The sequence below is a fragment of the Vidua macroura genome, chromosome 8 (genome assembly GCF_024509145.1).
Source record: "Vidua macroura isolate BioBank_ID:100142 chromosome 8, ASM2450914v1, whole genome shotgun sequence".
Taxonomy (NCBI): Eukaryota; Metazoa; Chordata; class Aves; order Passeriformes; family Viduidae; genus Vidua; species Vidua macroura.
Genome location: NC_071578.1, coordinates 6404945 through 6429878, shown reverse-complemented (window position 1 = coordinate 6429878; position 24934 = coordinate 6404945). Strand labels below are relative to the sequence as shown.

Here is a 24934-nt window from a genome sequence, read left to right as displayed (position 1 = left end):
TAGCATGTAAAAACTCCTTAAAAATAGCATATTTAAAATGCTTATCCAAATGCAATTGCTATGCACAAGGCAAGACTTTTCTTTATAAAAAACCCTGACATTTTGTATTTTGTGCTTCAGTGTTCCTTAAAAATAAGAACTAAGTAATCTACAATTAGCAAAATATAAGCATATTTAAGCTATGAATTATAAGTTAATGAAATAAGCTGCTTTAATGGGAAAACATTTTATTAGGAAATGGAAAATACTCATAGCTGGAGAGTCAGCAGTTGCTTTTAAAGGATGCAATTAAGCTGCCATTATTTTGGCAAAGCTCTGGTCTCAAAGAGGCAGATTTTCCTAATGCATTGTAGAAGTCCTTGGCAAATTACACAGTATTCATTAAATTTAAATGGAGACCCTTGATGTCTCCTGTAAAGATGTCCCAGGGAGTCAATTTTCAAGGAATTCATAATGTGAGCAGCAAGTTATCGGAGAAGGAGACATTCAGCACCTCGGAAGGGCCCAGATGAATGATTTAGAGGAGGTGATACAACACATTTTGGCCACTCCACAAGACCCTGAGCCAGAGCAGAGGAAACCTGGCCAGCCACATGCTGCATACCCCAAGTTTCCTCAGACACTTCCTAACTTTCCTAGGAATGTGGTTTGTTCAATCCCTAAATTTAACACCAAATGTCAGCAGGGCTGAAAAATCAGAAGTGACAGCGCTGCTTCTGCCCAACAACTGTCCCACACCTCAAACCTTAAGAATTCATCGCTCTGATAAACTCCAACTTTTTGGGGGTTTTCACTCTGCCAATAATCTTGTTAGTAAGGGATGCTGTTACTCTTCCTACTACCAACATCACCTGGCTCAGGCTAGGCAAATAGATCCCTTAAAATCAGACTCCTAGCCCTACTAACCTTTTATTGTTATTGGGTTTTTTGGATCCCAGCAATGGAATCTCCCCAGTGTTGCTTCTACTCATTCCCTGCATGTCACACAGCAGACACTGTTTGGGCTGAAACAAACAAAATACATCCCACAAAGTTTCTCCCCTTTTTAGTATTCAGCTTCATTTGAACGTTGCATGGCCCTAAAACCTTTTTAAGCTGCTTACTTTTAAAGTATAAACATGTCAGTGCTTAGCCACGGAGGGTACTTTTCTGTCCTAAATCATCATCCATTTATCAAAGACCGATCTACATTACTAAATGCTGTAAAAACACATTATAAATACATTGCAATAATCCCCTGTAATAGCCACTGGCTTCCAGCACTGAATATACTGATATTTATATAAACATTACACAGTCAATGCCACACACTTTCCAGGCTGGGCTGCACTCAGTGTGGTAGCCTTCTCTCATAATTACTCAATAAGTAGTACAGAAAAAACAACTTCCTTTAGCAGATAGTCTTATTCCTATATCTTAAAAATGGCACTATTACAAAACAATAAAATGGCACTATTACAAAATGGCACTGTTACAAAACAATAAAAAAATCCAATTTCTAATTAATTATTCCAAAAAAAGAGATGCATTTTTAAATCATCATTATTTATAACTTTACAAACATGCCCAGTGTTACACAAAAGGGCAACATATCCCAAGTGAGCTGCAGCCAGAACTTGCACAACACTCCCATAAAAACAAATCAAAAGAGGCAAATGAAATCCTGATTTTTATTCTGTGGTTCCATAAGAAAATAACTTCAATAAGTGCAACTGGAAAGAGAATTGTCCTTAATGATACTTCTAGTTTACATGTAATTTCAATAATTCTTTAACTGCTAAACTATATTTAAAATATCCTTGAAAACCTTTATTAGGGGGTTGAGATGGTTAGTAATGACAACTCCAAAGACAACTTCATGCTGGGGAAACTGGAAGCTGTTTAATCCAGTTGGGCTCTCAAATCATCAACAGGATTGTGGCTGGTATCAGCTAACAAACATTATGCCTCTGAGGGAGGGAAATTGTGTGGCTCCCTTTTCAAACGGGCACAGGAGCTGAGATTAGTTACCAGATGTGAATTACAGATGGAAACTGGTATTCAAGAGGCAGTGTGGTGCTTTCCCCTCCTGTCCCATTCCTCAGCTCTCACACACCAGGACAGTTGCAAAACCTGTGAGCCATGGGGAGACAGAGCTGATGGGATCTGCATAACACCACCTCTGGAAGTTGATGGACAGCTCACAAACTGGCTGTGATCTCCCACAACCATCACATTTCATGGACACCTCTAAGAGAAGAACCCTTTCTAAGCTTTCTAAGTCCATAGATTTATTGACAAAGGACCTGCTCACAGAGCAAATTAACCGTGAGGAATCACATCCCTGTGGAATTCAAAGCTCCAAGAAACTGGGTGGAAGATTCACAATGTTCCTCTCCCAAACCAGGACTGCTCTCCATACCTCTTCACCATCCAGAAAACCTGCTGCTGTCAGGGGATAGACTTTGCTGTTTTGCTGCTTCACGGAAAAGGAGAAAAACTTGTGGGAGCATTAAGAAATATACTTCTGGGTGATGGGGGAGGATGCTCCAGTTTTCTGTCATTCTGGCTGAGATTTTATTCTGTCAGGTATTAAGAGAAATATGTGTCATGCTTTCCACATCAGAATTTGCACAGTGCTTGTTCTCATGCTAAATGCTGCTCTGGCCTGCAGTGCCAAAGATCTCCTGGTAATGTTTACACAGCCATGGCATCAGAGGAACAGTGCATTTAAAGGGATTGCAGATACCACACCAAAAAAGACATACAGATTAGGACATTTAAGAATACACCATTTTTTTTTTTTTTTCACTAATTTAAAGTTCTGGACACTACTGAAGAAATTTCCCTTAATGGCTACCCCGCAAACATCTGGGATATTCATTTAGAGCTGTCCCTAAGGAAATACCCCTCTCTGTGGTCTGAGAGCCTTAACAGCGAGTTTAGGAGTCACATGCTTTGCATAACACAGATTAATGTCACAATTCAATAAATACTGCAGTAGTGCATTGTGGTGCTTTATTAGTGTTAGACATGCAATATTTATTTAATGAACAGAAATTAAAATATTAAGATAACATTTGCATCAAATTAAAGGATCTGAAGTTGCAATAATGGAACAAAAATAAAGTTTTTCATGCATTCTAAGTTTATAGTTCTCACAAGTGCATATAGTTATGATTCTGTACCGTTATTAAATGTAGACAAACTACCATTGATTGCACAAGACAAAATAAAACCCTTAAGTTATAAGTAGTGTTCCTATCTTTTACAGACTTCCTATATAACCTGGATCTTCAGCTTTTTTATAATACATTGTAATACATCTGGAAGCTTCTAAGATGAATAGGAATGGCTCGACCACTTGTAACATACAGTGGCTTCCTCAACGTAGAAATTATAAAAGATAAAGCAAATGCCCACCATGCTTTAGGAGACTGTGATCTTTTCAACAGAAACAAATCTCAAACCCCTTCATAAACAGATTAAAGTGCTACCTATTGCATATTAAATACTTCCAGTGACTGTATTGAAATTTTAAAGTTACAAATCCCTGAAAATAGGGTTTTCTACCGAAAGTGCTGACAGACCCTTAAATCTAGCATCATGAACACAGCAGAGCTATAATCCTTCAGCAAGTACTTCAAAGAAGGGGAAGTTAGTCAACATGCTCTAAATTCACCATTGTAAAAGCCCAGTTAACGCCTCTATCATATCTACAACAGCAATGGTACAAAGAGCAGAAAAGCATCAGCTCACTTTACAGACTTGATGTAGGACAATAATCTTTCTTTAAAGCTGGAAGCATAAATAAACCCCCAGTGCAGCAGTAAACACATTAAGACAGCAGTTCTGCTTGTTTTAAGATGCATCCAAGAAAGGGCATCCTGTACAGAAAGAAATGCAGGCTAGTATCTAATGAGCATGATTTTCATCAGGTCCCCAAACCATGAAACCTTTCTAAATACAAGGCAGCATTTCCACAGCTGGAAAATTACAAATAGTTCTTGACACAGAGCCAACAGCAATAAATGCAGTTATAATCTAGGGAGAATGCTACATTCATTAGGAGGTGGAAAACCAAGCTAAACTTAAAATACAGCAGCAAGAGGTAACATACATAAATATTAAACATCCTTCTTGAATGGCAGAAAGTTTACATTTCTGACTTACAACATTAAAGTATGGCCTTCATATTTGTCATTTTAAGTAAGTAAAATACATGGCAGAGCTGTTTCAAAGGATAATTTCAAAATATAGTGCATGCATGGATGAACTCTTATGCTAATTTAGGAGAGAAAATATCAAAATAATATGGAGATGTTCAAAATTTTCATCCCTATATTTTAAAGGGCAAGAAAGACTGACCACAAGTGAAAAATTTTTATAGGTTCAAAATGATCTGCAAGAAAGTCTACAATTTTATCCTATGGGAAAGACAGAACTTCCTTTGTTTTCAACATACAAATTACTCTGTATGAGAAGTTTTCATTTGAAAGCTGCATGGTTCAAAAAATACATGTGGAGCAAAGATGCTTCTTAAAAATAATCTCAGAATACAGGAAAATGCTAAGATTTTTTTTTCTAAGCAGCAAATATGTGTATGTAATCTTTCAAGAGTTGCTCCAAAAGTAGCCTGTATTTTTACCTATAAACTCTATAAAAATATCTTCATAACTGTTAATGTCCCATTCTGCCTCTCAGCAACTTTACCTTTTCCTAAATTGCATTTGTTGTCCTCCCCTCTTTCTTGACAAATAGTTAGAAACAAAAGGTGCTTTTATTCACTTAGAGATCAGATAAAGACTAGATAGCACATTCAAAGCTTCACTAAATTTCTTCACTAATGCACAAAAATTGATCTTTTCGCTACCTTTAATCTGCTTATCGTTCTTGGTATGCAAATATGTCAAATGATCTGCTTTTAGTCAATTATGCAGTTTGATATTCTACATTTACATTCTAAAAGAAGTGATTTCAGAGGTGCTAAATATAGTAGAGTTTCATTTTAATAATTATAAGTTGGCTTGCATGTGAGAAGTCACTGGAGCACATTCTCTGGTTGGTGCAGTTGTTAATCCTCAGTGGTGTGGGTGATTTAAGCACTGATACTAGAGATGGTCTCATACCAGTTAGCTGAAAATGAGTGTGGAATTCAAAACTATTGCAGAACATTTCCCCATCAAAAACATGAGAAAACCACTGGCTTCAGCCGAGCATTTGAAAATGTTTAAGAACTTCTATGGAAATACTGAGTAACTGAAATACATCCTGGTGTAATTAGAAATGAAAACCTAATTGAGTGCAAACCCCAACTTCTAACAGCAAACATACCATGAACTAGTACATAACCTTTGGCACTTTGAATACATTACAACAAATTTACAGTCATCGAGATCTTAAGTGGATCAAAAGAACATTCACGTGGTTTCTGAGGTACCAAACTTGATACATCCTTAGGCTGACAAAAGAGACTGCCTGGTGTGGGATGGATTTCTGCACTACAAAGTACAAATGCAGAGCTCTACAGCTGGGCAGGGCTGGGACCTCTCAGGATCCATCCAGGCACAGGGATCCACACTGGTGGGTTGGGAACTCTGGCTGCACACATTTTAGGGACAGTGCTAAATGGGGACTGGGAGGTAGTTGCTAAATAAAAGAAGGAAATAAAGGAGAAAAAGCCAAAAATAAGTAAATGAAATCTGAGAATATTTGTACGAAGAAGTTTTTTTTGTAACTAGAATACTTTTGTGCTGTCCTACAATACTAATGATGTCAAAAGCAGTCAGACAGAACTTTCTCAACCCTTCCACATATAAGTATTCATGATAGTACCAATTTCTGCAGTTTTAAAAATGAAAATGTATTAAAATCTTTTATAACAACAACAACAAAAAAAAATGGAATTTAATTTCAAGCTTTTTTGGTCACCTCAGCAGCAGCCATGTCATGGTGCTTAAAAAAACCCAACAGATCAGGTGCAGAAAGAAAGGAAAAGACAATTATCTTAAATCTGAATCTAAAATGTTCTCTGTACATGTTTTAAATAACATTTTACTGTTTCAAAGCAAGAAAAAATCCAAGTAAGACTCTTCTTAAGGAAATTAAAATTTAAATCTATTCATCTTAATATTTTGAGGGTTCTCCTATAGTATTTTCCCATTATACCTTCATCACTATATTTTTCCAATTCATTGAATAACAGATACCTTTTTCATACATCATTTTACAAACAATTATTAAATGATCAGGAAGATATTTACTACATTCTTCTTTCATTTGCCTCAATGAGAACTGACTTTTAGAACTATTTACATGGAATACAGACACTTTTAATGAAAAGCCTAAGTACCCTATATGTGTTTAAGCAACATGGCCTATTTCTAAAGGCATATACTTCGTTGTCATAAGATTTAAAAAGTTAAGACACATATATCATGTAAAATTCAACCTTAAATTGATTTATCATGTCTATTTAAGCCAGCCTCTCCATTTCTGCGACATTTTCATCGCAGCAGACTTTGACTGAACAGAAGAATTCATTTCTTTATTCCATACTTGAGTTCTCCAGTTGTACCTCTGGCCCTGTGAACACTGTTCAAAGTACTTCTAACACATAAAATTACATGCAGTAACTTCATACAAAAAGATCCTCAAAACAACTTTATGTCATGAGCTCACTACCAAAGTTCACTCATTATACACAAAATTCAGCATTTAAGTGTAAAATAACTGGTTCCAGCATGTGCCATGACAGAAATGGCACGGGTTCTTTTTTACATTGTTGTATAAAAAGCACATTGTATAGAATACAGCATTTACTCTGCAAGGATTGTGCATCACTGTTTTCCTCTAATATGTGCAGGACTACATTCCATTGCAACAAATCACACTTAGGTTTAGTAGAGCACTACACTGGATTGAAAACAGTGGTCTTGATGGCATGCTGTAAAAAAAAGAATCAATATATTTGCCTAATACCAATAATCATTCAAGAAAACATTCGTAACAGCACAGGCTTCTCTGTTGAAACTGCCACATGGTGAACACTAAGCTATGATATAAACTGCATGGACATATTTATTATGTATCATTAACTCTATTTTAAGTATTCTGTACCTAAATGTATTTTCAAAAAGAAAAAGAAGTTACCTAAGTAATCTAACATAAAACAACTTTTGGCAGCCTCTGCTTGTGTTTGGATTAAAAAAAAAAAGGAAAAAACCCATGCCATTGTCTCTCCTCCCCATTTTGCTGGAATTTCTTAGGAGAAAAGGAATGAAAAGAAGACAAAATATTAAAGTGTGATCTCCTTCCACTAATGTATTCACCAGAAAGTACCACTATCTCAGCTTTTGGAAAATTTGCCAGCTTTCCGAGAAGGTTCATATGGCACTCTGAGAATACTGGGGGTTTCCTCCATCACTCGTACCAGGAGATTGTCAATGTAATCCTCGAGCTCACGAATGTGGGTGTCCTTCTTCTTCAGCTGCTCCTTGTGTTTCACCAGCTCCTGCAGAACCTCCTCATAAGTGAGGTTTCGGTATCCTGCAGTGGCATCAAAAGGATTTCCTTCCTGCAGGTAAGTGTAGAAAAACACCAGATTTTAGTAAGCAGTTCAGTGTCTCCAGAAAATGAATTGGTTATTCCTTTTTGTGTTTCTCATGTGCATCTCCTGACATGAAAAGCAATTTCTTTCAGCAACACCTCTGTTTGCAGCAGGGCTTTTCCCTCCAGCACCCCCACTGGAGCAGACAACTGGAGATGGGCTGCCCAGTTGAGGAAGCTAACAGGAATTAAGGTGCAATGCCCATTTGGATGAACATCTCCCACTCTGTCATCTCAGAAAAATATCTTCTCAATGAGGTGGACAGTCAGTGTGTCAGAGTTAGTGACCACAACAACAGCTGGCAGGTCCATTTTGGGAAACCAACCATCTTAATTATGGAATAACAAGAGAAGAGCCCTGAGAATTTAACTCCTACTGTAACTTCTCAGTCTTTGCCTCTGGAGAGAATCACAGCAAAGCATTTACTCAGCTCTAAATGACATCAGCCCTCATCTGTCTTTCACATTCATATTTGCAGTCACCAGTGGTTCTCCAGGCCTTGGCTTCTGAATCACATAATAAAACTTTCCACTTTAAATTGTAGGTGAAGGTAAAAGGTTACATCTTACTTGCACCAGAGCACTTAAGGCAGAAATAAAGGTGTATTTATAAAAAACTTTGCTTGCTTTAAAGCAGGAGAGGCCCAGAATTAAGCAGTAGGGAAAGCAGAATTGTTTCTGCGATGATTTCTGATGACTCAGTAAGTGCAGGTATTAGCAGAGATGGACAAATTAGTCATCTTAAAAAGGACAACGTGATCCAAAGACTGTAAACTTGAATGTCTTCTTTTGTTTGGTTTATAGAAGTATCAGCACTGTTAGACATGCGAAGCAGTATGCTTCATCTCATTCAGAAATGAAAAAATTTAGAAGATATGGAACCTACAAAATCCTGCACTTCTAACAGGGCACATGAGATAGCTTTTGTTTACAGTACAAGCATGTCATTAAAAATGATAAAGCTTGCAGAGCTAAGGAGCACACCACATAATAGTCATGCTCATTCCTTTTCCATGCCCCATTCTTTTCTTTCCATACAGCTCCATATTTGCACATTGGCACATGTCGACCCATTAAAATATGCAGCTGGCCAAAGTTTTCAAAGGAACCTAATTAAAAGTGATGGTGCCCTGCAAATAGGCTGAAGTGTGACAGATCAGCCTCTCTCCATCAATTATACTCTAACAGTAGCTCTCAAAAATATGTGATTTTAAGGGTTTCTCTCTGCACTTGAGACATTAAATGTCACATTTATGGATGTATATTCAGTATCTTAAACGTACCAAGTTAATGGATTGTAAGTAATCAGTAACTGCCACTTTATTAATATGGCTAATCTGATGAAATTTACAAATTGGTTAGTAATCCATTTTCAACAAGTATAGAAAAGAAAGTAACTTCACTTTGTGGTCATATTCATAGCACATTTTCTTCTACATGAAAGAAGTAAAACTTTCTCTTTATTAAATTTTATTCTCTTTACAAAATTTTTGTACACACTGGAGAAAATACCATTAACCCTTATATGCCTGAAGTATAGGGTTTGCCTGATTTTCTGATTTGGCAAAGGAACAGGAATTAAGGTACAATGATGACTTTAATTATGCAATCAATTGTGTGTAATATATATGCTTTAAAGATGTTTTATCATGCACATGCTCCATACACATCCTAATTATGCAAGAAAATTCTAGCAGAAGTATGCTAGCATTTAGAAATTAATATTGATAAAATTAAGAAGTTTTGTTATGTTCAGCTTGAGCCAGTAGGTAATATTTAAAGTACATGGAACACTTATTTCTTTACAAAAATTGATACCACAGTTTTAATGCATAAGAATAATCTTAGAATGAATTATAAAGGGAAAACAAAAGATTCTAAAAGAGCCATGCAAAGAATGATTGTCTCAGTTACAAAACCCTGTTGGGGTACACACTGCCAGCCAGAGGAAAGGACAGATAAAATGAAGGCCTGGCAATCCCTGATCATCTCCTCATTGTTCTAATGAGGAATTCTGCTCTGGGAATGTCATCTAAGCTACTTTCACATCTTTTGTCCTACTTACTTCATCTTCCTTTCAGTTCTTAATTAGGCTTTAAAGAGCACATGCTGCCCTTTCAACTGGCTACTGCTCCGTTTAAACACTGCTTTCAGAGACAGGTGTTGGCATCAGAGGAGAAGACATACAAACATAATTACTTAATAGTATGCACAAGGAAGAAATGTAATAACTTGGTGAGGGCTAATATTACAGAATCTAATAATAAATTACTTCAAACACCTTAGAAAGCAATCCTGAAAATTTAAAAAGAAATTCAAATGGTTTCATTCGAAACTATGGTTGAGATAGAGTTTCTTCCCCACCTAATTTGTATTTTGCATTAAATGAGCATCACCTCATAATCCTATAACAGACATTTAGGATGGCTGGTATTCCAAAAGAAAAATCATCAAGGATTTCTTTTATCACCTTTAAATCCTTTAAATAAAACAATTCACATCTTATTTCTTAAAAGAATTAAACTGATGCTTTTACTAGCAATAAATTACATGATTTGCAGTAGTACATTTGCAAGCACATAGAAACTGTAATTATGGTTACTTTACAGACAATGGCTGCTAAGTTAAATCAATTTTTTGATGTCTCTTTTTGTCAGAGATTAAGTAACTGCCTGGTAGAATTCAGTTTACTATCTGATCAAAGGCAGCATTCAAATACTCTGACATCTCCCACCAGCTACTTACATTATAAAAACTTGGGCATTTACAATAACATCAAATGCTATTACAAATCATTTACATAAACCAGCAGAAAACAAACAGTACAAAGTCATATTTGCTTGTGAAACTTGTTTTCTATATATTTTAGAGATTGAAAACAAACCCACTTTTAAAGATGTCATCTATTCACAGAACAAATTCTAGTAAGACCACATTTTTCTTCAAACAAAGACACTGTCCAGGCAATCTGTGGATTATTTTTTGTCTTTTCTTAGTACACAATTTATTCGCAGTGCTTTTAGAAACAAGAGCATTTTGAATAATCCCTTCTAGTATTTCTATTTTTTAGTGTTTTCATACGTTCATTTATTATGTGTATTATTAATCCTACCATATAGCAGGTCATAATTTCAATTTTGATCTGCCTTCTAAAGACTGTCCTCAAGTCTCTGATTATAGTGATGGTAAACTCCTGTCAATTAATAAATCCCTGCCTAATGTGGAATTCCTCACCTGACCATTACTTCTCTGGAGTCATCTAATCCACTCCTAAATTCAGGTTTTGGGGGTTTTTTACTTTTTGTGCAAAGAACTAAATATTTCCTTCTTCATCATATCACAGCTGAACTCCATACTGAGTGCAAAACTCTTCCTTATTTCCGAATTTACATTAAACCTGTGCTTTTGTATTTAGGTTTTCTGGATATGTCAAAAATAACCAAAAAAAAAGAAAAACCCCAACATTTCCATATAATAGGTTAAAAAAGAACAAAAGCTTTAAAGCTTATTATACAAGTACCAATTATTTGGCATTGACAGATGGCTTTCCATAACATTTCATAACTCACCGTTTTTTTCCTGAGATCCTCAATGCCAGAAGGATTCACATTAAAACTGTGGGGAAAAAACCATACCAAACAAATATTAGCAGTGCACACTTATTTGACCAAAATATCTGCTAGAATACAGTACTGAATTAGACACACAGCTACAAAGTATTTAATATGGTTTATTTTCTTGATTTTTTAAACTTTGGAAAAGAAAATATTAGAAATAATAGGAAATTTGAATATATTCTTTGTTCACAATTCTTTGTATTTTTTGTATTCTTTTTGTCATCAAATTTGAATACCTAATTAAGAAATGCAAGAAAGGTATTATGGATTTGGCCTCCTTATCTCTCCTCTCATCTCTAGACTTAGCTTGAGCTTGTAAGCACAGAGTGCTACTTTAAATGAAATATCCTAGAAACAGGTCCCTGGGATGAGATTGATAAAAACCAACAACCAAACCCTACAGACTAACACATATTCCCAGCTTTCATGGCAGCTCCTAAATGACAAAGTTCCTACAGAAATTCCACTGAGATCACCAGCTTAGGGCTACAAAGCCAGCTTCTGACAGCTACATTTATTTTGTACTTAAAATTCAGTAAATAATCTATTATTTTATAAACCTAGTGATTATTGTGCATATCCAGAAAAGAAAGCTCTTTCATAATGTTGTTGATAGTGATAAAAACAGCCACTGCCTAAATGTCAGGCTTAAGAAATTGTCCACACAGTCTGCTGTAATTATTAGCAAGCATCTTTAAAAACCAGTGATGCTGTGTTCTTATGTACTTGCTACAGCAGGTTTGGAGAGAAAACATTCTCTGAAAATGTGTTCAGAATCTGAATATGGCTCACAAATATTATTTACTTGGTAGCATCACAGCAGGCACATTCTTTCACAGCACAGAATCTGTTTTGTTAGACTGCATGTACTGGCTTTGAGGGTGATGTGTGACTGAGAGCTACAAAAATTTTTATTTTCTTTTTTTTAATTTTGAAGATTTTTTTGTATTAGGGAACATGTATTTTGTGACTGCTCACCACTCTGTTATCTGAATTTGTAAGCCACATATTTCATGGTGTAAAAGCAGAAGGGCAAAAAATTTACAAACTAAAAGTATGTAAAATATAAATTATTATATTTCTCTGTAAAGATTTTTTTTTTTAAATCTCTTTTTTTTTTTTACTTTTTTTTTTTTTAGTCTGTGCATGATTTTTAATTTCCAAAGCAGGCAAACTTTTGCTCCCACAGAAGTCCTGTAAACCATCGGAGGGTATTTGACAGAGACTGGATTAGAGGAACAGTCACAACCAGAAACCCAGAGGTGTCATTAAGTCTGGCTAATTCCCATTCCACCTGTCTGTAACAGCGATCCCCAGCAGTCTGCCCCGTTTGCTGGAGACCCCTTTTGAATGAGGGGCCTTTTTCACGGGGTATTGTGTGCCCAGCCAAAGGCAGGGTCCCTCCCTCGCAGCCTCCTTTCAGCCCCGCTCTGATGTGTCAAACACATGATGAACTCGCTCCATTCATGGCTGCCTTCCGTGATCCCAGCACAAAAAAAATGAGTTAACTGAACTGGATCGAATTAGCTCGGTGAAAACCAAGAATGTCTCTATTTAACGAAGTGTGGCGTTAATTTGGGATATCTTTCTTTTGGGACTGTTTCCTCATGTTAGACAAGATATAGAATAATACAGCCTGACTGCTCAACTGGGTGACTTTCTGAAAGGTTAAAAAAGCAGGATCTTTCACTGCCTTGAATGACTTTATAGTTTCTGTGAAATAAGTTCTGGGACTCTTTTTCGTAGTGGCAGCTTAAAATGAAAGCAGCAGATCTGACTATGAGAAGCTGTGTTTCAAAATCAGAAGTATAAATCACTGGCAATATGGACTAGTTGTTTGGGGTTTTTTTAAGCAGTAAAAAACCTGCAATAATTTCTGCAAAATTGTGGACATCATAACTGCAATTTCAAAAGAGAACATCTGTGTATTTTGCAATAAGAAATTTGAATACACTTGCAAAAAAAAAGGAAAGCTATTAAAATATTCCCCAATAAAAATCCAAATGCTATGAGGGCTCTTACTCATACTTTAAGGAGATTCATAGAAAATATACTGCTTCTCGAAGAAGAAACAGGTGCTGAGATTGCATATAATAACATTTTTGTAAATCAAAGTGTCTGCTAAGTAAGGTGGGAGCTCATCAGCCTTGCTGAGCCCTGCAAGGTTTCCTGCCAGTGCCCCAGCCCGAGGTGAGTGTGAGCAGATGCAGACTCCCACCACTGCACCCCTATTTCACTGTCTGAGGGGCAGGTAACACCTCAAAAGAAAATCCTATAAAATTATGAATGCAAACAGTTGGTGGAGTTGTCTGTTTGGTGTACTGAAATTCACGAGAGCATTTATTTTTAAATTTAAATTTCATCACAATAACAGACTCCTAAAGTTACCACCTCACTCAATGACTGGCAATAATTGTATAAAACAGGCCTCTAGGACTGCAGCCCATGCTGTACAAGCATCACAAGCTTCCTTGAAGCCATTCTCTTGACTTTCTAAAAGCATTCTGAAATCATTGATCTGAACAATTATAAAAAATAACATGGTTTTCTCCTGTGTTGATAGTGATAGTATTAGTTATAAACCAGTCTCTGGGTTTTTTTTCCCAGAGTTTGATAAACTGACAGGGAACTCCTGCTATGGAAGAAGTTCCCATGTTCACAGCTTGGGAAAAATATATCTATTTGGATTTTTGTAGGGTTTTTTTGAGTGAAGCTTACTGTGAACACTGATTGTGAAAAACTGGCACTGTGGGATTCTATAATTATTGTTTGTCAATTATGCCCAAACTAAACTTGCTCAGTTTACAAGTAAAAAAGGTATTTCTTTTCTAACAAATGGACTTTCCATGTGCCTTATGTGCCTCCAGGTGATGTCTCATGCTGATTTTTAAGTTTGCTTCTTACAAGTAAAAAATTTTCATTCCCTCAGATCACCTTCAAGACAGGAGCTACTAAAAGGGAGGTAAATCCTACCAGCACAGATTAAAAATCAGCTGCAGTAGGATCATGGAAGTGACACTGAGCCCCCAGCTTGCACATCACCCCTACCCTTCTCCAGGTAGAACAGACTTCTCCAGTCCAGCAGAGTTACTGTCCCCCATTTCACTCACCTGGGAATTCAATTAGTGTCCTTGACAGTTACTTTATATAACAGACATTTTTACCAGATTAAATCATATCCATTATTTTATTGTTCCATATTATTTTACAGATTTGGATATAACTTTCTTTTTACTTTTTTTTTTTTTTTTTTTTTTTTTTTTTTTTTTTTTTTTTTTTTTTTTTGAATAGTGAAGTTTGTTTGAATTTCTGGGGTTTTATTAGCTTAGATTTCAGTTTTAGCTCATCTGAGATGAGACCTCTTTTCTGTTGTTTTGCTCCTGAGGGGAGAAAGTGATGAGAAATAAAAATAATATTAACCAATAATGGAGACAGATATGATGCAGGGCTGATTCTGTAGAGTGGTTTGGGTCACTATTTCATAATCATAGCAAGCATATTATTTTGTACTTTATTGTTATTTTCTCTATTTAAAAACATTTCATTAGAACTGATTGAAACTTTTTTCTTTGATAACACTTTTTTATGGTAATTAAATACTTCCATTGCACGTTGATAATTTACAGTTTGCATAGAGATAATACAGCGGACTTGAGTTCAGGATGTGTCACAAGCTTAAGTTTATGAAATTCTGTCTATTGAAATTTAATGGTAATTAAAAATTCAAACATCAGGTCTAGTGGCTGCATAAATATTTAGCTTCTGAATGCCTAGAGATTAAAACAATCTTTATCAAACCTTTCCTATAACTAAATATTTTAGTGCCATTTAGTCTGACAATATAATGCATGGGAATCAGACTCCTAAATCTGCTCCATGGAAATAGTATTTTCTTAAATAGTATTTTCTTAAGGACGAAAAGCTTTTTACCCCTCTTTTGCTATTCCTATTAGTTACATGATAGTAGTAACTAATCTAATAGTAGTGTATACTATTAGAAATTAAAATAAGGATATTTAAATTAATCATTACTATTCAAAGTATTAAAATTTATGTTAACTTAACGTTCTGTAAAATATCTATTATACCAATGAGCTAAGTGTGAGCTTTCAGTTTCTTTCCTTTAATATGGAATGTCTGCATAAAGGTAATTAGCAAAGCTCTGCCATATTCACTTTTCACTAGAGTTAAAATTCCTATTCCTATCCTACTTCTTGGTCTTTGGACTGATTCTGACTACAGTGCTTGTGCATTTTTCTTTGGATTCTCACAATATATATCAAAATCTTGAACTATTAGGATGCCATTTAGATTATTACTATTGCACAAGGAAAAAAAAAAAAAAGAAAACCAAAAACAAAAGAAATTAATAAAATCAGATACAGTTAATGAAATTCAGAAACTTAGCCTTCCATAGAATGTCAGCCTGCTGTGCCTGGCAATGCAGAGCTCACTTGTAATTCTGAGAAGGAATGACTGTCTTGTCTGGCAGCTAAACAAGTACAGAATAAGCATATTACCATCTATTTTACAATTAGATTCTGGGGAACATCACTTAAGACACTTCACTGTATAAATTGCTCTGCTGTCAAGCCATGTTCTGTGGCCTTTTGGAGCTTGGGTAACCCCAGGAGGACACAAAAAGAGGATCAGGTTTTGTGGCTATCACTACCTTTCCTTGACTAGTTAGAATTCTAAGTATATAATTATTTCTCCTTTTACTAGGAGTTGTGCTATAGCAAATAAGTTTTTTTCTCAAGAGAACACTAAAGAACTGTTAGACTAAATGTTGTGCCAGGATCTCCACTGGAAGACCCTATTATTAGAGATCTCTAAGTCAACAGCAAACAAACAAATCAAAAAATCCTAAAATTACATTTTACACTGAAACTTACAGACTCATGTTTGAATTATTAAAAGAGTAGAACTAATCCTTAGTTCCTGTAATGAAACAGAAAAAAAAAAAAACTGCATTGCTTTTACATAGTTTCTGCATTTATTAATAAAGAAACAATAGAACAAATTATTCTTTTAAAAAATGAAATAGAACAGGCAGTGCATTTTCCCTTGGGAAAGATAATATGCTTCATGCATCCTCTCAAAAAATATTTCACATGCCCTAATGTGCACCAAGAGACAGTGAAAGCTTGAAAAAATCTTGTCATGAAGCCAGCAGGATGAACTTTCCTAACAGTATTCCTAAAACAGTCAACTAATTAGGAGTGACTGATTGCTGGTGAGGAGTCTGCAAAAGTCAAGATTAATACCAAGTATTTCTACAATATCCCTCAAAGAGTTGATTGCTCCAGCCCACCTTAGTCATGTCCCAAATGCTGTGACCACTGCTTTGTAGGAGCTTTGCAAAAGATCTCATTATTCTCTTATCACATGCAGTGATCTTTTAAATCAGATGATAACAGTCCTGGCAGGACAGACTAAGAATCTCTGCATGACTCCTGCTTGTTTTGTAATTTCTCTTTACCTCTCATGTGCCATCAATGTATTTCTCTTGTTGAAATAATGTTCCACTGACAGCTTTACCACTCTGAATTAGTCTAGAGTACAGTTAAAGCACTGTCACAGTCCATCAATATTCTTCCTAGACTGGAGATCACAGTTGACTAAAGTCTAGTCAAATTTCAGTAGAGAACTGAAAAAAAAATATTCATTTCAAGAAAAGCAATGCAGAAGTACACTGTTCTTAAAATAAGACATGCTAACACTGACAGAGGAAACAAAATTCTGAAAATACCATATTCACCTGATGTCATTTTTTTACTAACCGAGAAATAAATGTGCTAAAATGTCTTAACAGACCTTATTGCTTTAGCAAGCACAGCAATCTCTAGAGAGCAACATTTCTGAAAAAGGCATGTGAAAAGTAGAAAGAGTGAATTGCGGTGTACACTGGATTTCCTATTTGGCAGAGAAATACACAACCACTACAATCCTTTGCTCTCATCAGGCAACTTTTGGGGTTCATTCCAATGGAGATGTTGCCAGTAACTCTGCAAGACTGAAATCATTTAACAGTGACTTTGATTATGCTGAAGTTATTGCTCTAATAACTCACCCTCAGTGTGGTTTGGGATAACAGGTTTTACTTTAGAACTTCAGCTCACTCGAGATTGGCACCTGCTCTACTGTCACAGCTCAAGTGAAAAGCAGGAACCCAGAGGAACACCAGGATGTTGCAAAAGCTTCTTTAACCACCTGACCATCACACATTCAAAATGTTTATGTTGCTCAAATGTAGCAGACATCAACTGTTCTTCAGACTTAAAAATTTAATATGATCCAAACACATCACTGTTAACGAAAGCCTCCTGTTTTCATGGCACCTCACTCTAATAATGACCATATCAAAATGCAGAGATATTGCTTATTTCAAACATTGCCTCCACTGGGAAACACAAAACTGCAGTCCTTGATTTGTTTGGAACAGGTGACATTGAGAAGACAGGCAGCTCTAACAGCCACATTGATGAAGGTGGGAGAGAGGCTGAAGAAAATCACCACATTCAGAAACTACAAGCAGAAAGATGCAAAAGAGTTGAAGGATTGCGTTGGTGTTTTTTCTTTTTGAGTTGCAAATTCAAAAACTGCTAAAGCAGTAAGAAAATACAGAAAAAAAACCCTAAGTAATATTTTAATAATTTATGCTGCAATTCACCAGTGATTAATAGTATAAATATGAGCATTATTTTTAATTGTTACAATGAATCCTAGTAAGACACAAGTTTCTTTCTCCTCCACTATTCCATCTTCCTAAGAATGTAACACACTTATTGCAACTTGAGATAAAGTGTAATATGTATGTAGACACAAGCTTTATCTTCTTTTCTATAAAGTGTAACAATAGTTAGGTCAAGGAAATGCAACGTTAGAAGGAGTTTTTTAAATGCCTCTCTCTATTCATGTATACATATATGTGTATATACAGACAGAGACATTATTTGGGTATATATAAATATATATATACACACACACATATATATATATATGTAAAATGTTTAGTAGAAAGCTCCCAAACACCTACCAAACCAGTTTCCCAGATCTGGAATTTGATCTGACTAGTAACAACCTGTCAGCTTTAAATATTGGACTATTTTTCTCCCTATGTCCAGTGCCTGAGATCTTGTTAATTACCTAAACTCCCTTTCTGTAGGTCTTGTTAATTACCCGTCTCCTGTCTCAGAGGACCTTGTTAATAACTTGTACAATCTCTCTAAAAAGGTCCTAATAACACATTAAAATTAAAGATGCTTTTCTTTTAGCACTTGTCAAGTGGTGTAAATTGAGAAATTTTCACATCAGTTTATTAGCCTGTAGTGTAGTGTCATGTATTTTCCTAAACAAAAACAATTTCAGAAAAATGATGCACAAGCTTTGGTTATGGCACAAAACAATCTTTGTTTTCCAGGAGCACTCTCAGTTTCTTTAACTGTGTTCAACACAAAAGCCACGTGGCTTCTGACTGCAAATCAACCTCCTGAGAGCCACGACAATAGCAGTGATTGTAAGAATGAGTGCAATTTAAGGCAATATTGGATAAAAGTTTCAAAACAGTGCATTAAGAAGTACAAAACCAAAATTAGTATTGGTAAATGCTGGCTAAGAGCACTAGATATTGTTTGCTTAAAAATTCTTCATTGGCTTTATGATACAAAATCTCTGGAACTAGCAGATTTTGTAGTATTTGCAAAACCAGCATTTTTTGTTTCACTATGTGACTCCTGCATTTTTAAATTGTCAAGAAATCAGCTCATAAATATCTCTATGCTTACAACAGACAATGGAACCACCAATCTTAACACTTATGTAACACTGCAATATCATATCTATAAAAACACTTTAAAAATCTTCATTTATCCATTCAGCATTTGCAGGAGGCAAAGTATCGTCCCTATTTTACAGATTTAGCCAAAACCAGGGAATAACTTTGCCAGATCAGAGATTAACAGAAATTAGGGGTCCATATTTTGTGATTTCCTGTCAATAAGTACTATATACAAACCAAACAGGCTTTTTATTTTGCTTTTCCAAAATACTTCTAAAACCTCCTTGAAACAACAATAATAAATAATAGCAATAAGAAAAATCAAATAATCCTGGCATACTTGCTTTTGGAAAAAAAAATCCTACAAGTGTTGCTGAACCACTTCCATAATTCTCGGATCAGCAGCTGAGCAACACGTGGAAGATGTATTTATCTTAATTTGTTTAATTAGTAAGTAAGAGTAATTAGTGACAGAGCATGCAGCCAGCCAGCTAAGCAGTGCAGGATGGGCTGGTGAAGGGCTGTTCAGCAGCTCACCCAGCTGATGTCATGAGCTGCTGCTCTCCACATTGTTACTGCTCACTCAACATTAGCAACCACAATTAATTAGGATGGACTTAAGCCTGACCCAAAGTTCACCCAAGTCACTGAAAAACTTCCCACTAAGGTTACAGATGTGGCTTCACCAGAGCTGAGAACGTGACAGTCACACCACAAACATGAAGGAGCTGGGTTTGGTGGATTTTTTTTGAGGGTTGGGAAGGACGGATGCTATGGGTTGGGTTTTTTCCCTTCCACTTTTCTCTATGCCCAGCCTTGTCCCACAGACTGGATGTTTTATGGCTACAGTGTGCTCCTGGAATACATCCTCCAGAGGGATTTCATAGACAGCAATCCAGCTCAGGATGTTCCATCACCCAAACCAAGGCTTAGCTAAGTGGGGTTAAATGGGAGATCCACCTGCAAAGCAAACACCTGGTCCACAACAGAACACTAATTTTGGACACACCTTAATAAAAAATATACTGCCTGGTTTATTTGCAGAAATGAGATTCACCCAAAAGAGCTTAATAGCACGTTGAGTAAATAAGAAAAAACCCAAAGACTAAATTCTCTGTCTACACTTTCTGTCTACTGAATTTGTTACCCAGCCTCATTTATTTTGTACCCACATATTCATACAAATTCTTTCTTTAGTATTACTAGTTCAAAAAAATTAAAAATGGATTCCATTACAGAAATCCTCCACAGATAAAAGGTAAACTTACACTGTAAACTTATTAAATATGCACATTTTGTATTAGTTTCTACTTCAAAAGAAAATAATTCTACAAGATACATTTGGAAGGAAGTAAACAAAGTCTAAAAGGTTCACACAGAACATCATAATGAAACATATAAAAATCAAGAGCTTCTAACTTAACTTATTGCATGTTAGATATTATGCCATAATAGCTGTTTCACATAAAAGGTCAGAATGTTTACTATTTTTGGCTCTTTAAAAATAAAATAATATCTATTTGTCTTATCAAAACTTTATGTTTACATAAAAGTCAAGAACTAGTAAAAGGGACTCTCATACAAAGACAGAAACAAATAACTAGAGTCCTTCAGAATGGGCACTGTGATGAGCTTTTTAATTACAAAACAAAGAAAAAAAGTCCATCATGATTACCATTCAGTTTTATATTTATCAAGATCTGCTGCATTCAAGAACTTCAAAAGATTGCACTACTTATATTTAGCATCCGCCTGAATACAGTGTTTCATTGAAAAAAAAATTAAATGCTATGCAATTTTAATTGTTATTTGAATTATTTCTCTTTAAAGGAACTTACTAAAATGGAAGTTTAACTTCTGACAAACCAAGCTACAACCTAACCTTACACTAATCCAGAGAAATACTTCATTAAATAAAAAAATATTCTAAGGTTGTCTGTAGAAGGCACAAAGAAGATAATTTGTTGAGGTCAGATGAGCTTCTAGCAATAAATTCTTTTCTAAGGCAGTTCCATTTCAGTTCATTTCCCTAATTCACATCCATGATTAGTTTTGTTAAGAAAATGATTCTAAGTTTAAATCAGGAGTGCATGCATTCTAACCCATGGAGAAAACAGCTGGGACAGAATAAGATCCCCCTCTTCTAAGAAACAAGGTAATAAAAACGTTTTCTTTTTTTAAAGAAACTACTCGTGTCATTAATTAAGGAATTAATACACAGGAAAAGGTGAATTTTTTAGAACTATATTTTCCATTTAAAACAGTGATTGACTTTACAGACTTTAGATTCCAGTTTGAAGCATTTTAATTTCAAATGCATTTTCTACCAAATTTAAGTCATTACATAGAAATTAATTATTACCTTGAAAATGCAAGGACTGCTAATTTCTGGCATTTATATTAAAAAAAAAAAAGAATGCAAAGGAATGACAGTTAATTAACTTCTTAAACATTTATCTATTGTGAACAGTATATGTGGGTGGCACTGTACATAAATATATATATATATATATTTATACATGTATAAAGAGAGACAGACAGGCAAGATTATCTTTCTCACTAGCATATAAAACCCAGGAAGGAAACAAACTGTGGGTTACACTTTTTCTTAAGGAAAACAAGTAAAGCATTGATAGACAAACAAAGATTAAAATGGATTATTTAAATCAAAGTTCCTAATGAGCCCTGTAACTTAATTCATTCTGCTCAAGACATAAACTACTGCCTCGTGCAACAATTTCAATACACAGAACTCAGCAAAGCTGCAGTGAGCCAAATGAATTCAAGTGAGATAAGAGCTCATGTGGGTGCTCCCATTTAGAAACAGAATGTTCTTTAATTCTTGTACTCTAACATATAGAACCTAAATGCTCCATTTTTTTTTTCCCCAAAATAGTGACATCCATAGGATTTCTTTTCATTACTACCATTTGCACCTCTCTTTTAGTTATTCAGTTTCCTCTTCCCCTTACACTTGAATCCTTTCCCTCTCAAAACCTGACTTAGAGCAACGTAATAAATTAGCAATGAATGTTCAGTTAAAGCAGAAGTCTTCAGGGAGAGCCCATTCTGAAGTACAAACAAGGTCTTCCACAAACACAAGCACCCAAGAACCTTCACAGCACATATTAGTAATAAAAAACTCACTTCAAAACAAAGAAGGAAACTATCAAATTATATAAAAAGTTTGTAACATACTTAGAAACAGAAAAGCACCGATATAAATGTGTATAAAGCACAAAGATTGTGTTCCTCAATGCTTCACATTTTCATTTATATAACACGTTCAAGATAGCAGACTGAAATACAGCAAAAACCTACCTTGAAGATGGCAATGTGCTTGTAGGCTTGAAGTTTGCCATAAACGGATTAGTCGAATCATAATCAAAACTCTCCTGATGAGCTTCCCCAAACGCACTCGGTGATTTCAAGTCACTAGAACTCTCTGATCCCCCATTGCTAAGTTTATCTGACCTCTTGCTATCTTTTTTTCCAGTCACTCTTTCAAAAAGACTAACTTTCTCTTTTTTCTCTTTTTTAATTTCTTTTCTGATCTCGACAGGTTTGGAAAACAGACTTATGTTTTGATCCCACGTTGCTGGGCTTTCTTCAAATGGATTCTTCTGTCTTGGCAGTGTAGCAAATTTTTGGGGTAATGAAGCACTCACATTAAATGGGTCATTTTGTGCTTCAAGTGCAGTTTCATCAACTCTGCTGTCAAGTTGGCTCATTTTAGAAGTATCAACACTTAATGTCCTTCTGTGTGGAGATTTTAGACTCCCTGCAAACAATCTGTCATTAGTATATTATCAATGAGACACTATATCACAGTTTATGACATGCAGAAAACCCATTTTAGCTTAGATCTAGAAGCTTTGCAATTGAGCCTCAGTTCAGAACACTGGTGATTAACTAAGCTATTAAAAAAAAAAAAATAAAAGCTGTGGCCTTTTTTCATGTTTCAGAAATATTTATGGATAGGCACCACAGGAAATTTTTGTTTCCTGCATGAAAATGAAGTTCTATGGAGAAGACAGCTATGACTGGTGTGCCATTCCAGAAAGAGACAATAATATGTTACTGCATAATAACTTTGAGCAATTCAAAGTATTTTCAGTTCTTTGTATAAATCAGGTTTAAAATTTGGTGATAGTTTTTGACTTTTTAATTAGACTTATTTCTCATAAGATGCCATTTTGCCTACAGTCCCCTCTGGAATGCAATAAACTCTCAGATGAGGACATAATAAGAGAAAAAGCTAAACTATCATACATCATGAACGATGTAAGTTATTTCTTATGCTCAGAAACACCAATTATGAGTTACCAGCAATTAAAGAAAGGATAAAAAATAGGCCAGTAATATTTCTTAACATTTTGGCTTTGAGCTGTAATTGTAATGGTCATGAGTTTTACTTACCCCCTTCATCAACGGAACCAAAGGACTCCAGCTGACGCCTGAAAAGATGGGTGTAGCCAAGAGCACTGGATTTCATCTTCTCTGAGGAGACATGTGGTCCTGTCAGGTCTGACATGGAGTGAGCTGAGGACAGCCGCTGAGGTCCCAGAAGGAAAGGTTTTTTTGGTTTTGATTTCATTTGCACCTCACCACTACACACCTCTAGATTTGCATCAGGTATGTGAGTGCTCGGGATGATTGCAGAGGATGTATCTGAAAACGTCCCATCGTTTTTCCGACCCTTCATTTTGTCTTTTAGCTTAGCAAATGGGGATTTGGTTTTGTCCTTCATTGACAAATCAAACATACTTGCTGTCATGTTATTCCTCATAAACTGAATATTGACGTTTATTTCTCCTCTGTCTTTAGTTCTCTTCCCTTGTCTGGATTCTAGGGGAAACCACCTTAAAGGAGAAAGAGAGCAAATTAAGTTGTATTTTCTGAAGGCTATCATTACACCCCTGTTAGCTGGTTAATGCATCTGGTTAGAACAATTTAAAGTATGAAAACCCAAATCCTGTATCAAAGATTCAACCATTCCTGCACCGAAAAACTTTGTTTCTATTTGTTTTCAAAGGCAAATTCTTTGTTTATATTTGTTTCAAAACTAAATAACTAAGCAAGAGGAAGCTCTTTAGTGTTCACCTGTTTCAAAATCAAAATCAACTCTGGAAGCTGACCAAACATCATCAAAGTTAAGGGCTTCCATCTGCTTATGTACTTAATTATAAATACAGATATATTTTCTTTTTTTACAGTTTTCAAGTGTCCTTTATTTAGTCGTGATGTATATTAATGTATTCTATGTGGCAACTACTTGATCTAGTAACCTTTTCTCCTTGGATTTTGCTCAGGTTTACACAATAGAAAACATTTTCCCCTCTTTCCTTCCTTCTATGCACTGGTTAAGATTCATGACAACTGCAGCAATGCTGGCTAAGAAATACCTGAGAGCCCTGAACAACCAGTTACCATTTCAATTCTGCAGTTGCCTCCCCTCTGGATGCTAACAGTAACCCCACAGGCACAACTGAACATGTAGGTGTATCCAACAGCATCCTCTCTTTTGCAGGTCACCAGCAGGATTAACTTCAGAAATATTTCCTTTGGAACCATGACATAAATCCCCACTCCTTGAAAAGAGATCAAAGATGTGATCATCTGTTTCAAAAAGCCAAGTGTGCTTCTTTGCCAGGTCCAGCAAAAGCTTTAACATTATCCAAGTGTCTTATTCATTCCCTATTGTGCTCCATTGTCCCATGGAAGCATCTGCAGAATTATGGCTCAATCCTCCTTCCACAGCTTCACCTCAATGAATGACCAACACACAATCCCTTCTCCACAACCATCACCAAGAGCCTTTCCCTATTTCAAAAGGTTACAAAGGCACATTTAAGATCCACCAGCTCAAAAGAAGTGCTCTAAACCCATTGTCAGGAGAAATCCATGCACACAGACTGACCCAACAGTGCCTTACCACCATTAACTTTTG

General features: G+C 35.6%; 1 protein-coding gene across 1 annotated transcript in view; it reads right to left on the bottom strand.

Annotated features, from left to right (window-relative positions):
- Positions 1 to 2963: 2963 nt before the first annotated feature.
- Positions 2964 to 24934, bottom strand: part of RAB11FIP2 (RAB11 family interacting protein 2) — a 32310-nt gene continuing 10339 nt past the window's right edge. Inside the window, exons 2-5 of the mRNA XM_053983797.1 lie at positions 23404 to 23846; positions 22306 to 22765; positions 11157 to 11202; positions 2964 to 7555 (exon numbers count right to left, since the gene is read on the bottom strand). Of these exons, the coding sequence (XP_053839772.1) occupies positions 7328 to 7555; positions 11157 to 11202; positions 22306 to 22765; positions 23404 to 23846 (1177 nt within the window). The 3' untranslated portion in view covers positions 2964 to 7327. The remainder of the gene's footprint in view (positions 7556 to 11156; positions 11203 to 22305; positions 22766 to 23403; positions 23847 to 24934) is intronic.